Source organism: Dermacentor andersoni, chromosome 6, assembly GCF_023375885.2.
Source record: "Dermacentor andersoni chromosome 6, qqDerAnde1_hic_scaffold, whole genome shotgun sequence".
NCBI lineage: Eukaryota > Metazoa > Arthropoda > Arachnida > Ixodida > Ixodidae > Dermacentor > Dermacentor andersoni.
The window spans coordinates 33615001-33630921 of NC_092819.1; the positions used below are offsets into that span (position 1 = coordinate 33615001).

Consider the following 15921-nt stretch of genomic DNA (forward strand, 5'->3'; position numbering starts at 1 on the left):
AGCGGGTGGTATGGTAACAATAATAAAACGGCACCACTTCTTACCTTGTGGCACTAAATAGCTGCGCGAACGGTGTGGTTAGCGTTTTCTCATGCGTCGCTCAACCTGTCCTCCCGCAGAAACACACGAGAACGGTCTTTCCAAACGCCAATTAGCCAGCGAAGCCTCCTCTCATTGCAGGCTATATTCCTGTTCTCGGTGATCAAGTACCAACCGCTGGTGTACGCCAAGACGTACACGTACCCGTGGTGGGGCGAGATGTTGGGCTGGTTCATGGCCCTCGCTTCCATGGCCATGATTCCTGCATACATGATCTACTTCCTGCTCACCACCCCAGGCTCGCTCCGACAGGTGAGACAGCACTGCCGTGTAGATAGTTCCTTACCAGTCCTATGAAAAATGATTTCGGGCTTTATGTAACGCTAGACAGACGTATCAGGGGAGCGGCGAGTGGTCGTTCAACCGGCCAGTAGCAGACGAGTTGGTTGGTACGGTGGTAAGCGGTGAATGTCAGCGTGGTTGAGTCGGGGGCCACGTTTACGTCCACCAGACTAATCTCACACAAGCACACGCATACGCACAACGAGAACAGGCGGTAAAGCGCGCAGACACCTCAAAAGCGCAATCAAGTCACAGGATTGCACACCACATGCCGGAGGCATCAGCCTTTTGCGAAGAGCTTCATTGAAGTTATAGTTATAGTATGGCGGAAGTACGCATGCGTTTATTTTGTTGTCGTTGTTCCGCTGAGAGATAATTCAAACTTAAAATGTCCGAGTGCAGACGCGAGCAAGCTGCCTGGTGGCGTGTACTGTCGTGAACCTTCGGTATTTCAAACGAGTGCCCAGTGGCATCGCCTGATAATTCCTTCTCTCCTTTTTTTTCTCTCCAGCGAATCCGAGCGGGTTTGTCTCCACAGCTTGTGGAACGTGACCAGAAGGAGGCAGAGGAGTACCCGTTGAGGTGCACTTGACAAGGTCAACGGAAAGCTCGTCATTCTCGAGATACAATCTCGCGTCTCAACGCGTAACTTCCTCAAGCAATGCCGCCCACGTTCTTTCCCACGGTGTGTGGTCCAGAGTACACATGTACCTGAACCGCTACCTCATACATACCTCAGTCGTAGACCACGACGCGATGAACTCCCAACAGTGCACGTATGCAAGTCTTGAAACACAAAAGCTGTTGCGTGTGTTCTGTCCGGGGAGGAGGAGGAATAAACTTTATTTGTTCACAGCAGATTTGAGACCTACGCCTCTCTACCTAGATGACGGCCTCGAGCCCTTGGGCCCTGGCGGCATCTTCGGCCTGCTGGATTGCCTTGAGTTGCTCTTCCGGTGCACAGCTGAGCAATGCGGTCTCCCACTGCTCTCTGGTCTTGTTTATTTTATTCTGTGTGGGTGTCCGAGGACGAGCCCAAACTATATGTTGTAGGTCTGCCCTTTCTTGACAGAATCTACATTCATCCGTGTAAAGGTCCGGGTAGTAGCGGTGGTAGGCCACCGGGTTCGGATATGTATCTGTTTGTAAGAGGCGCCATGCCGTCGCTTGCCGTCTACTCAGCGAGGAGTGTGCCGCGGGGAAATGGGCCCTTCCCAATATATAGTGTTTGGTGAACTAGTTAAAGCTGGTCATCCGGTCTCTCTCCGTTCCCAGTATTTGTTACGTGTCACCTGCTCGGCCTGTCAGTTCTCGAGCCAGGTTGTGCGCTATCTCGTTCCCGGGAAGGGAGGAGTGTGCGGGTGCCCATATAATGTGAATGTCGCGATCTTCACGAAAGTTGTTTAAAATTATCAGCGCTTCCGGCGAGATTCTTCCTTTTGCATAGTTCTCGACGGCTGTCTTGCAGTCGCTTACTACGATTTTAGCTTCCGTGGAGGCTATTGCCAGTGCTAAGGCAGCCTCCTCCGCCACCTCTGCCTTCCCTCTTTTTACCGTCCCACTAACTCTGCAGTCACCCTCTAGACTCGTATACTATCGACATACTCTGTCTTATTTGCGTACTCCGCCACGTGCACATAGACCACGTCCGTGGCACTACGGAATCTTTTGTGGAGAGCTCTCAGTCTTGAGTTTCTTCGATCTTGCTGAAACTCCGGGTGCATGTTTCTGGGGATTGGGGGTATTGATAGACGTTCCCTTATTTTCCTTGGGATGCCTCTCCGCACTCCCTGCTGTACTTCGTAGGTTATTCCGATGTCATCTAAGATGTGTCTCCTTGTCAAACTCTATGTAAGCCTTTCATACTGCTCTGGGCCTCAATAAGTTCTAGTGTGTTGTGCACGCCGACCGCCAAGAATTTCTCGTTTGACGTATTTGCCGGGAGTCCAAAGGCTTGCTTATACGCCCTTCTAATACTGGGGCTGATTATTTTACTATACACGCAAAATTATGCTGCATACGCCTATAAAGCAGGCGATTGAAGCACGTCGTATAGGTTCCCGCGAGGACACTGGACATTAAGGACGGAGGCATCACGACATTTCTTGAAGTTGCAAAATGACGTGTACTTAGCTTGCGATTGGTAACGTTTAGTAGACTCATTTTGAAAGCATTGTGTCATGGGATGGGCGGGCCGGTGTGGCATCGTGCGCTAAATGGCTCACAAGCCGCGCGCTCGCGTCCTGTCCCGACTGGCAGTGGGCGCTGTCTTGCTCGAGATACGCTTTAGAATGATGACGCACCGCACGACAGACCTATAGCTTCAGTTTCTTAAGCTTTCTTGAAAGAAGGTGCTCGGGCGGAGGAATTGCCATCAAGACTCGGAAGGATAGATCCGCCTGCACACAAGCTTCTCCTCCTTATATCGTATTTACCGAAGGCAGTATTACAGCCTGCCGTCTCGTTTACCTCTAGAATTCATTTAAGTAATCGTTCGTAAAGAAGTCCTCAAGCAAAATGTCTCGACAGTCCATCAGTCATTAAGCATAAATTATAGAGAATATTGGATGAACATATCCGAGGTTCAGCTTAAATCCACTTCAGCGGAGTATTTTACTGCGTCCCCGAGTACATGGCGCAAACTTCCGCGTTTCGTAGCGCTGTTGTCTTTGTTAAGGTACTTTTTTGTTTGTACTGTTCTTGTGCATTTCAGGTTGTTCAGTGCGAGTAATATATTGTAGCCGCTTGTGGCTTAGAGCTGATAAGAACCTATGTAACAAGTAAATAAAAATTCGATGTTCACTGCTGTAACGTACATCTGAAGTGTTACAGGTTACGCTCTTCTCCAACGACACACCTCGTGAGCACTGAGGGGACGAAAGGTAAGGATCTCTGGATTCAATTACTTACACCAAGAGATAAGCAGGCACTTCCATTAAAGCGATTTTCTTCTTTCTTCTTATTATTAAATTGTTATATTGTCACAGTGCATTGAGGCTGGTGGGGCAACTGCAGTAACAGTAGAATCGGCGGAGCGAAGAGAATAACGACATCCAGTGCCGTCTGGAAGTTGCTGTCTGGCCTCTTAAAATAAACCCCTTTTCACGCCCTTAACAATGTGGTGGAGGTTCTGGGCATAGACAAGCGCCCAACGACGGAATCGCTACCACCCGAACCTCGTCGGAGTCGTCACCTTACGAGGCTGCCACTCTCATCAGGAAACACGCCCTGAGAAGTTCCGAAGCCAACGTCGTTTTCGCAACATTACAAGGAGCCGCGAAGTCTCGCCAGGACTGCTGGGCCGTAACAACACTACTACTACCACTATTATTATTATTATTATTATTATCATTATTATTATCAAGGTGAGCATATAAGATTAGACGAGCGAAGGTCGTTAGCGCTGACAGCATCTAAATTAGTTTTGTTGCATTCCTAAAAGAAATTGCCTGTGGTTTAGCTCTGGTTAACCCTAGTTGAACTGCGAAAGCAAGAGCTGCTCGGCTACGCTTGTGGTCTCGAGTCTTCTGGCACGTTCTTCCTCCGTTTCCTCGGCACATCGTCTACGCAGCGTCTCATTCCGACGCTCTCGAGAACTCAAAGCGGTCTCTTCCGCAGTTGAAGAGTCACTCCGGGACGTGGCACGACTTCTTCTAGCCGCATCTTCGTTACCACGCTTGTCGAGTCGTGCGACGCGTTCTTCCGGTGTCTCTTGAGCGCGTTGTCTTTTCCTCGCTTCGTTCTGTCGTTGTTGCGTCTCTTTCGCGCTCTCCATAACGACTACACTGAGGCGAAGCGCCTATATATATACCCCACGCGAGGCGACACCTCCTCTCCCTCTACAGCAGCGTAGCACATGTGGTGGAGCGAGCGGCGACGGCAGCGACGTCGACGGCGGCGCCATCTGTTGGAGCACGGCTGCGGCATTGCTAGGCAACGGCGGCTCAAGGTCGTTCGTCGGCCACGGCATATGGCATACGGCTGCCTGCATACGGCATAAGGCGCGACGAGCCGAAATGGCTCGCTGGCTGGCGTAGTAAAGCTTTCGCTTTAAAAAAGAAAATGCCAGCATTCCCTTGCGTTGTAGCAAGGGAAAACGCCGCGTCAAGATCCCGACTTCGTCACTGCAGTCAGCTTCGGCGCACGATCCTCGCGGGGCATCTCGAAAGCTGGCAATTTCGCCCGAAGGCGATGCGCTGAAAGCGACAGCTAGCGTTTAGCGTTGCGGTTGAGCTCTTCGCGCAGTGTGCTAACAATACGCGGTGGAGACATGGCGCGATGCTGCACGCCAGAAAACTGCTGCTGCGCAACGACGGGAACAGCGCCCTGGCAGATATCAGGCGTCTTTCAACGCTGGCGTGGTGAGGAGCGCCGCCAGGTGGCGTTGCAGGCACCACAAAATAATTGTGCACGATATGAGACCGACGAGCGACCGTCGGCGTTTGTCAGCGCCCCACAGCCGAGATTAAGAGTATGCACCGCCGGTGGTGGCATACACACGGCTCCTCAGCAGGAGCGCTAATGTATGTGTGTGTGCACAACGCCTATGCTAGTGGCGGAAGCCGCAACGCTACTCTGGTTCCGGAATAGCAAATGAAGCTGAGCGTGTCTGTGTGCGCACCTGCCTTCGTCGTTTTTGCAGGCAAACGCACTGCGCGTCTCTGGAGGCCTTCCGACTCTCCACGCGCGGGCCGCGTACGCGCTGTCGATTCCAGAACAACACGGCGGCGTAATGCGTCTCGAGTGTCCGTATTAATTGGTATCGCAATAAAATCAGGAGGAGGGGGAGATTTCAATGAAGAGAAAGGAGGGGAAATCGGGCAATAAAACCAGTCATTTTGCGGAGGGGCATGGCCTCTCTGTCCCGACGTGGGAGCGGCCTGCTGTGCGCTAATTGCGCGCACCGACGGACCTCAAGAAAGTTATTCATCCATCCATCCATACAGATGCAGCTTGCCTGACAGTGCCTGCAGAGCCGGTTTCTCCGCAATAGGAGTCTTTATGAGGAGAAGCTCGATTCTGTGATTCTCTTAGATCTGATGCCTTGTTGTTGGCCCCCTCCTCTTCCCTCTAGTGCGGAGTAGCAGGCCAGATACATAGTGATCTGGACAACCTCACCGCCTGTACTCCTGTTGAACCTTTCTTCTCACTTCTAATACGCCGCGACGAAGTAGGCAGTGCTAGCGCCGCGCGCTAAACGGTGGTGACCATCGCAGCGCGTATAGTAGCGGCCTAGTGATGCGACAAATGGGGCGTGCGGGCCCGAGAGACGGCAGACAAAACCCGACTGTAAGGTAAAACGAAGGCGAGTACGAAGCTGGTCGCGAGCTAGTAAGCTGAACCTCGGTCACACAGAAGGTGAATCGAGCGCAGCCGAAGATGAGCTAAAGGCTTTGAGCGGTTATCGGAAGGACATCTCATACGACCAAGGAAAGCGCTATACGTCAAAGCACACGGAATTGCGCGCGCCCTGCCGGAAAACTTGTAAGGCTGTCGAGCCACATTTGTTACATTCGCAACGTTACCGTCCCATCAAATCATTGCCTTCATATGTACGTGCGCTGCACGCTGTCAATAACTACTTAAACTACCAATTACTAGTTGGGTAAGTTTTAGAGCACACAGCCACAGTCTTCGCGGAGTTGCGAAGCCGATCGGCGAGTGGTAGGACCTGCCGCCATGTTACTGTGGTACTCATGGCGCTTGAAAACACGGGAGGGCGAAGAGCATCGTCTCTCTTCCATATTTGGAAACTTGAAGCAAATGATGCTATACACAAGTTGAAGAGCACGGCCCGGATAACAGGCGGTTACTGATATGCCGGCTTCAAAACTTTTGACAAAGACCGTGCTTAACGCTTTGCGGGCTCAATTCGCAGAGCACCCACTCCAGAAACGAGAGGGGCCAGGCTGGTCTTGGCCGAAGTAACTGCAGTTTGTAACGAGGAGTACTGTACCACTGTGAAGGCGGCATTTCAGTCACCGACTTTTCACCGACTGGTAAACTCCTTACGCAGTATTTCCGCTGGTGTCACCGCGGCGGTGAGTTTACTGCCAGCTCAATCAAGGCCATAGAGTTTCCTATAGAAATCACTTGGGAGGATACATGGCGCCACTGTCTAGGGGAGCTGCAAGCACGGCTGTTCAGCCAGCATGAGAATGCTGGGCACACCATAAATTTGCCTTCGTATCTTTAGGCTTCAAACGACCTTGTGATCTTGCGCATTGATCAGATTCAACAAACCAATGCGTTCTAAAAGCAACAATTAGCAACTGCTATATAGGTGCGCGCAGCGTTATTGCTGTCGTGCGCCTAAGAAAACATCACTGCTGGGAAATTTAGGCCAACTAAGGCGGATTGAGCGCAACAAATAATGCCTCGATAAGGTCTGAGGCCACGAAGATCGTACGAAACCACGTACTAACCATTCCTCCCGTGGTAGATGGAACGATCGCCGCCATCAGTTCCCTCCAATGATGAATACATCATATGACAGTCCCGACATCACGTGAATGATACCCATAAGAGACTAATAAGGCGCGCAAGGAAACGTTTTAAGGACTAGTAGGGGCCGATGATGGGTCCTCACACATTGCTGCATGGTTGAACGCTTAGGCCTATGTGCAGAAAGAGGACAAATTTTTTCGAGCGCGGCGTCAGCGCGGTCGCGCACTGATGCCACGAATATAGTGCAAGACATTATTCTAGTGCACTATAGCCACGACTGTCAACGCGCGCTTCGGCGCGGCGCCTGGTGGCAGATAGACAAGACACGGACAAGAGCTGGGTAACTTTATTTCGCAACAGAAGATGAAGTTGATGATTCATTTACAATGGCATTGAACGGTCATTATGATGCAGAATGTTTCAAATGCAAAGCACTTGCCGCGACGTACCACTGATAAGTTGTTGCATAAATTACCCCTGAAAACAAGTGCGGGCATGCATTCAGTATAATTAACACACAGATTTTTTTTACGTCTCACTAGGTGTTATACATATTTTTTCAAGGTTTTCGCGTTTTTTTTTTTTATTTCTAGAACATTCACTTCATGATGTGCTCAAAGAGGAAAGCAATGCAACGTTTGAACAATAGGCACGCAAAAGCTATGACAATTTTGAAGAAATGAACGTTGACGCGCAAGATGGTCACCACAAGCACGCAGCAGGCAGATCGGTGTACAGAACTCTCGCGATGTGAAAAGAAAAGAAAAATAATACGAGGTCTAACAGGAGGAGGAGTGACACGAGTTTGCTTTGCAGATGATTGCAGTCGTGAGTTCTACCATTAAAAAAACAAAATATTCACCCAGACTTTCCAACTTGACCACGATGGACGCCAGACACTTAAAAGGCGAAATACAGCTAGCTTCTAACACCACAACTGTGTGTAGCATTTAAAAAGTTCAAATGGGCCCTAGAATGGTATCGTGACCATCGAAGAAGCCTACAGTTGCTAGATATAGCTTTAGTGATATCTTAGACCATCCCACGCCGCGGGCAGAAGCCCTGCGTGAAGGCAAGCTACTGATAGCTTGATGTCTAAAACGAGATCGAAGAAAAAAAAAAGGAAAAGAAAACAGAAAAAAAGGAAGGGGGGTTAGAAAATGAAGATAACAGCCAAACAAGAAACCAAACTGGCGCGATCATAACAGTCAACTGGCAATAATAACGTTAATAGTTTACGCATAGTTACACGGTGTGTGTGTGTGTGTGTGTGGCAGGGCTCTTTAACGGTAAAAGCATCCCAGCCCGAAGGGGCCTCGCACCCGCTCGATCGAAACTCGAAAACTCCGCAGCTGGTGAGCGGGAGCGGCCGAGGCGTCGTCGAAGACACGTTCCACGTACATATCAGCTCCGCCTGTCAAGTCAGACGCTCACACCACAGATCGCAAGCAGCACTTCCTCTCGTCTCGGCGCCAAGTCGACAACGCGCGATAGCGTTTCTACGGGCTTCTTCGAAGCAATACGGAGCAAACAAAGGAAGGGAGAGGAGGTGGGGGGGGGGACATCGCGTGCAAAAACACACAATGTCCGCTACTGCATACAAGCCATGAAATGGCCAGGCGACGATTTCGAAAAAAGAAAAAGAAAGCGAGCGCGGCCGAAAGGTACACGCAAGAAAAACAAGTGACAGAACACACGGTGTAAACGTGAAAAACAAAACGTTCAAAACGCCGGGTAGCTGGCGTCTCCGACCAAAGGCTTCGTAACATCGCCGTGGCCGTAAAGTGTGTGAGCGTGTATTAACTGTGCAACCCGAAAACGCAAAGTTCGCATGAGAAACAGAGGCGACGGAAGACAGATGTCCAGACTAAGCGATCGAAACTCGGTTTTGAACGTGAGCTAGCCCTCCGCGTTCAATCCTTTCGCCCAATTCAGCCGCTAAAGAAGGCGTTCAGCGACTCGCTCTCGCCAAGTGCAGCGCGAATCACGCTTGTCTAGAGTGATCCATCAGACCAATTGGATGCCGCAAGTAGGACTACACATGGTCATGCCAGATGCTCGGTCCACGAGCTATAAAACAGATCCGGAAACCAGCAGCTACCACTGGGTAGCTGCTGTGGACGCTCACGCTTTCCGCAGCCGCCCACTCCACCATTCTAGACAAGTGTGGTTGGCACTGAAAAAAAAAAAAGGGGGGGGGGGGGGGGCACGAACGCTCGGGGCCGAGCGAGAGCTCATCGCCGCCCACGAAGTCGAAAGCTGCGTAACAAAGAGAAGCCCACTGCAGAGTCGTCACAAGCGAATCTTCGATCACCTCCCTGCTTCCCAAGAGAATGCGCCAAACCGTTAGATCGTACCGTGGTTAGGGTCCACTTGCATGAAATGACTATGTTACAACAAACTCTGGGCGACGGACAACCGCAACAGGGATGTTTTCAAAATCCGCTGGCCCTCACAGTTGCTTGCCTGGATCTCTCCCCCGTTGCCGATCATTGGCCCTGCCCTTGTCGTGAGTATAACTCCGCAAGCCGCCGTGCTTCGATTTTTTATTATATTATTTTTTTTTTTTTGCAGCAGCCTAAGCTCGTGCGGAAAACGAACGCGAGTTCTCTGCGCTCTCTCATTTCGAACTCCAGCGACGGAGTGGCGAGTACTAATGGCCAAGACGCGCTCTGCGTCTCGAACCTGCTAATGAGGAAAGCAAGATGCATATATGTATAGATGAAACCGACACGCCGAGCAGAATGCCCGCGCGACGTCGTCGACGAGCGGCGTACGAAAGGGCGACACAGCGAGCGTCGAAACGAGGTTCGACGCGAGGCGCACGCAGCGGTGCGCTCGGAAACGTACTAATGAAAACGGGACTCCTTCCAAGGCACACAGCATTTGTCGAAAGCGAAAAGAAGCCTCTCCGCGAGTGACAGGACCTGCCCCCGAGCCCTGGTGCGAAGGAGCACGCCTGCCGCTCCCAAGCTCAGGAGACTGAGAAGCACTGCTCCTCTCAACATCTGCTGCAATCTTTCAGCAGACGAGTTTTTCAGCGAGCTCTACGCGCGGCCCGACGACAGTCCCCGTCACGAGGGCGATTGGCTTCCGAACTTTTGACGAAGGCTGTACCATCGTCTAACAACGATTATCATCGCAACTCCTGCGGACATTTTCTTTCGTTTACTGCGTGCCGGCAACGTTCCTGTCAGCAACGTTACGCACGTTCACCGTGCTCTCAGGAGGCCGGGGTGCAGAAAAAAAGGGAAATGTTCGCGAGAATTGCGGCGATGAATACACATCTTAAGTGTGAAATGTGACGAGATTACGCCCCAGTAGGTGTACAGTTCGTATCTGTGATCTTTGCACCGGCCGCTAGACGGTTGTATAATGGAGAGTCCTGGTTGAGCGAAAGAGTGTTTGAGGGGGGGGGGGGGGGGGGGGGGGGGTCTGAGAGCTTTCGTGGGTTGTGGCATTCCCGAGCGGCAGCGAAAATATTGCTAGGCGAACGTAAAAAACCAGAAATAAACGTATAAACAAAACTACATGACGCTCATTCAAAAAAGGGGAAGAAAAAGAAAGAAAGGGCTTGCAGGCATGGACGCAGTATGCAGAGGCAACTTTCTCAGTTACTAAGCGAGGCGGAGGGGCTGCTGTTAATTTGCAGTACGACACAATTTTGTTGTTTTGCGCCAGTTGTGTAGCTAAACTGATAGCAGCCCTGCAGTCCGATACGTTTCGATAGCGCAGCCAAAAAGGGCACGCACTGCGTTTTCGGGAAAGGGAAAAAAGAAGAAAAGAAAGGTGAGGGACATCAGGGAGGGTCAAGGAGGCAGAGCAGTATTGAGTATGAAACTACACTCCTCTCATTTGCATCGCGAAACGATGGTGATTCTGCTGAAACATCGTAACCAACGGCTGAATGTCAGGAAAGTGAGTCATGTCAGGCACCATGCTCTCGCTTTAACACAGAACGCCCAGCGAAAGAACAAAATATGCAAATTTCGTCCATCACAATCCTCCCCATTTTCCGATTCGTGCAGCGAGAGACTTATCTCGATGTCGTCTGCCTGCGACGTCCAGCAGGTCACTCCACTAGTTTCGCTTTCTTCGGCTTTTGTCTTTGGCAGGACGCGCAACAAAATGAAAAGGAACTGTGACGGAAGTACAAGCAAACGCACAAAGGGGAAGAAAATCAAGAAATGTAAACGAGCATTCAAGATACGAAAAACTGAACCATGCATTCTGTGAAGAATTTAAAAAAAGCATCTTTTTTTTCTTCACCGAGACTCTTCTATGCGAGAAAAAGCCTGTCATATTCGTTGTACAAGTGCAGAGCTGGCGCCAGCGTTGCCGACCAAATTGATTTACCTCGAAGTGACAAAAGGAGACACTTTTTTTTGTTGTTATAGAGAGCAGGCTAGGTCAGGAAGGTTAGGCATGTATATCTCTCCGTATATTTATATCGTATATGTATATTTATATATATATATGTATATATGTATATGCCATAGATATATGTAAGGAAAAGAAAAAAGGAAAGGAAGTTGGTATGTTCACGAAGCACTTTTTTTTTTTCTTCTCAGCGGCAACCTTTCACACCTTGCATTAGTTTTTTTTCTTTTTTTTTAAACACCAAGAAAACTGGAATCTTTCCATACTGGGTGAAGGAAGTTAGAGGTGTTATTCTCTCTCAAGGATTCGGAATAATGTGGTAACGAGAAAGGAGGCGGTTACAGGAAAAGGTGCGGAGAAGTCACGGGCTCTGCTCGCAGCATCGGCTGCGAAAGCCACGTGACACGCGAGGTCATGTAAGGCAAGAGTGACGCGGGACGCTGGGCGCAAACATTTACGCAGTTGCAACATTTTTTTCCTCTTTTCCTTTTCTCCCCTCGTCTTTGTACGCGTTGCCGCCTCCGTATGTAACTTTCTCGCGGGGGTAGACGCAGATCTACGTGCACATACACAAACACTCACGCACGCATTCTTCATCAGAGACAAGAGATTGGTGCAGTTAATGGCGACAGACACTGTAAATATGACCTCTGTAAAGGCGGGCGATTGCGGGACCTTCGCAAGGATCCGGAGGTTGGAGGAGGAAAAAAAAAGGGGGGGGGGGAGTTGCATGGCATATGTCTCTCAATAACAAGGAACAACAGCGTCAACATGCAAATCTATCAAGCCCAACAAAAGCCGCTCGCACGAAGGCCAGGCGGAGACAGCTTGAGCCATTTTTTTTTTTAAACCTGCGTGGCCGCTACCATGTGTTTCGCTGCTACCACCAGCTCCGGCGGAGTACTGAAAAACTTTGCTACTAGTATTTGTTTTGCGTGAAACTGCGCGCCCACCTTCTCCCTCTCTTTCCCCTACTTACTCTCGGCATTGCAATGTAATGCTAAAATAAATGCTCGTCATATATTTATATATATATATATATATTTATATAATCTGTATAGTATTTATATTTGTATACGACTAACATACAATTCAGCAAGCACTGTGAAGTAACTAACAATCATGTTGTACGACAAGTCCTCTGTCACAATTTGATTTGCAAGCGAAAGAAATGGGAGTAAAAAAATGCAAGGGGCGAAAGCAGAACGATTTAAAGCACTTTACTAACACATTGTAGACGGATAAGCACGTGAAAAAAATACTAACCTGTGCATAAGAAAAAGGAACTAAAAAAAGGAGCTCACTCGCACATTTTGTAGTGGGTCTCGAGCAGGTTCACTAATGTCCCTCTCCCTGCCCGGCATTAAAATATGCACAAACTTAACGGACATATCTCTCAGGCAACCTGGTCACAGTGACACTTCTGCTAGCACTTAAAGCTCACACACACAGCGAACATTTCCACACCATCAGTTTTCGTTTGTCAACAATAATATCGAGCAACTTCTGCTTTGATTGACAGGGCAACACACGGGCGCCGCGAGGATACCAGCAACCTGCCCCAACTCATCCGCGAAAGCTCAGCCCCGTGAGCCAACAATTCGTCAACAACCACTCAGTGACTGAACTAGTGCCTCCACCCATGTCACCAACACTACTTGCACGTCGGTTCATAACCGAAATCACGACAAACTTTGAGCTATGTAAAGGGGAAAAAAAGAAAAAATAAAGACCCGAAAGGAGGAAAACGAGAAACTGTACTTTTCTGCGGGCACAGCTACGTAGCGGGGGAAATAGAGCGAATGGAAGACGCGAGTCCCAAAGACACTCGCCTGCGAATTTTTCCACGTCTTTCTCGGCTTTTCGCTCTGTCTCCGTCGCACGTCTCAACTACCATCGTTCAATGGCATAAAAGCCTGACCTAGACACTGACACACATACACGCATACACATACAAGACAGGGTGCTGCTCTCGTAGATGTGACAGAATCAATGTTGTGGCCGACGAAGCCAAGTTCGGTGCGAGCCGACAGGTGCGCGTAGAAGTAACGGGGGGGGAGGGGGGAGAGAAGGAATACGTGCTGTATGCATTCAATCTTCCCGCGGTCAAAGTGGATGCGCAGCAGCGGTGTGAAAGGAACGGTTCGGCGACACACGCACACACAATGTTACAATCGAAGCGGCGCTGCAGCGCCATACGCGATCAACGGGAATTGGGACAAAGTGAGAGAGAAGGGACAGAGAGAGAGAGAGAAAAAGCGGCATCATCGACGTGGTAGCGTGCGCGTCCAAAAACACACGGGCATGGAGGAAGAAGGGTCGATCTCGCGGCCATTTTTTTTCTTTTTCTTTTTTTCTTTCACACGGCAGTTTCCACACTGTGATTGGATGTCGCGTCGCCTTCCTTGGTGCCAGCCGGAGGCGACGACGCCTGCTGCTGCTGCGGCGGTTCCCGGCCCGGCAGCGACGAGGCAGCGGCACTAGGTGCCGCCACTGCGGCGGCCGCCTCTTCCTTGGGTGAGGTGAAGCCTGCACCAGCCGACGTGGACGTGTGCGGTTGCGAGTGCAGCTGAGACCGCACAAAGCCGGTGCCCGTTCCGGATGGGGAGGCCGCCGACGCCTTCCGTAGGAGCGCGGTCTGGTAGGCAGGATTATTGCGAGCGTCTAAGTTACTGCGGAAAGCATTCACTACTCGGATCTGAAACAGGCCAGAAAAAAAGGGGGAGAGAAGGGGGGCAGGGGACGGGGGAAGGGGAAAAGAGGGGGTCCAGGCGAAGAAGATGGCGGGGATGGAAAGCAAAGAGAACACGGGAGCCACGAAGGCAGGGTGGAAGAAAAAGAAACGAAAAAGAGGGAGCGGGGGCGGGGGGGACAACAAAAAAACGTGTGAGTACCAAACCAAAATAAAGAGAGAGAGAGAGAGAGAGAAAAGTTCAAAACAAAAATGCAGCAAAACAAACGTGAGCAAACTAAACGAAGCTTCAAAACCAAACAATGCTCGCAAAATTGAAAACCAAAATGTAAAAAAAAAAGTATGAGAGGCAGCACAGCCAGATAGCAGCAAAAAGGCGGAAAAGAGAGAGTTTTGTCATAAAAGGCAGAGCAGTTGTTGCAGCAGCACCCATATCGGTACAAAGAAGTGGCAACCAAATGCACGGTCACTGCCTCGCTCAGGCTGAGACATATCAAAACTGATCACTACAACTACGAGACAGTGCCGCGGGAGGAAAAAAAAAAATAAGTCAGTGCGTGGCAATGTAGCGCTAGTGCACAGAGGTTGTGCCCTCGAAGCTACAAGCTAGCTCTACAACCCTACTAAGCTTGAAAATCCACGCAGCAAAGCTATTTTGAGGTAAAGCACTAAGAGAGAAAAAGGGGAGAGAGCAAGCTGTCAAATTCATTACAAGTGCTTGCCTGGTGAACGAAAAAAAATAAAAGGAGCAGCTCAGGAGAGAAAACTGCCAACAAATACTACCTGAAAGTGCACGTACCTAGAGCTTGCAATCACCACGACACTTGAGCTCTCCTAGTGACACGGGCAATTTAAGAAATGGTCGGCCTCACCAAACAAAGCACAGAATATGCACAGCCATTGACTCTATGGCTCTGCGCAGAGCTGTGCCTGAAGGCAAGCATGCTCATAGCAAAAAAAAAAATACATGCATCCAACAGCAGCCGGGCGGCAGCGGATCCTATACCGTGGTGATGCACACTTCACTATGGCGTGCCACTCTTCCAGAACAGCTAGTCTCAACTCCACTGTGAGTAGCATCCGCTGCCACGACTAGCACACTTTGAGAGGCACGACAAAACAGACACACAAACACGCACAGTGAACACTCCTTGCCAATCCGTGCACACCCCAGCAAAACAATGAAAAAAGCAGCTTATAGGACCTGTTATATGCTGATGCAGCATAGATTAAAATGTGGCTAACCACAGCAAGTGGTGTGAGCTCGCATCAAATCCTTAACGTGCCTTTGTCTTCTTAGCTATTTGCATGGGGCTTTGTTGGCTTTTGAAATTAACAGCCAATGAAACTTAAAATGGGCAGCCAAACAATAAAAAGGAACAAAAAAGAAGGTAAAAATTCACACTAAGATTAGAAAACCAAGACATGCACATGAGAGCTTGTCCATTTGGTTTTTGTTACTTGACAAAGTTGAGTATTAAGAATCAAGCATTGCATCAAATGCAGCAGGCCCTAAAGGGGCCAATGTGGGGACTCTCAGTTGTCAACAGCAAGAAAAGAACGAAGGAAAATCCCAAAATAGAAATGTCTACAGTCAGTCTGTGGCGGTTGTGACATTGGTGGTGGTAGTTGTAGGTGTTCCTCCAGTGTCCCGCGCAGTTCTCGGCTGTCTGAGATTCTGTGGTGGGGTGGGTTGTGCCAGGTGTTGTGTGTGACTGGTCTGCGCCGTCTTCTTGCAGACCTTCTCTTGGTGCCGTTGTCCCAGTTCTGTTCGTTCACTTTTGTGGGCACTTTGTGCACGGTCACAGCATGTTCTTTCGAACACAGTGAAAAGAAAAACCAGTGCCGTGGACATGTACAGTTGTTTCCCCTTGTCACATTTTCCCCATGATGTCAAACACGTGTCGCGTGGCGTGAGCTGTTGGTCACACATTGCAGGAAAATACAGGCCCTGCCCTAGAACCAGGACAGTGCCACCACAACAGGGCAATGCACCTGGCACAGGCAGCTGTGTTTGCCAA

At 49.8% G+C, this 15921-nt stretch overlaps 2 protein-coding genes across 9 annotated transcripts in view; one reads left to right on the forward strand and one right to left on the reverse strand.

Moving 5' to 3' along the window:
* The window catches only part of LOC140219054 (sodium- and chloride-dependent GABA transporter 1-like), a 34930-nt gene extending 33566 nt beyond the window's left edge, over positions 1-1364 (forward strand). The window contains exons 13-14 of the mRNA XM_072288912.1: positions 181-351; positions 893-1364. Of these exons, the coding sequence (XP_072145013.1) occupies positions 181-351; positions 893-973 (252 nt within the window). The 3' untranslated portion in view covers positions 974-1364. The remainder of the gene's footprint in view (positions 1-180; positions 352-892) is intronic.
* A 5795-nt stretch (positions 1365-7159) lies between these two features.
* Positions 7160-15921, reverse strand: part of PMCA (plasma membrane calcium-transporting ATPase 3) — a 359249-nt gene continuing 350487 nt past the window's right edge. For 4 of the 8 annotated variants that reach the window (XM_055066123.2, XM_055066122.2, XM_055066121.2 and 1 more), the window contains one exon: positions 7160-13846. In XM_055066123.2, the coding sequence (XP_054922098.1) occupies positions 13568-13846 (279 nt within the window). In that variant the 3' untranslated portion in view covers positions 7160-13567. Of the gene's footprint in view, positions 13907-15921 lie in introns of all 8 variants that reach the window. The other 4 variants (XM_050170536.3, XM_050170535.3, XM_050170534.3 and 1 more) reach the window with 1 other exon arrangement.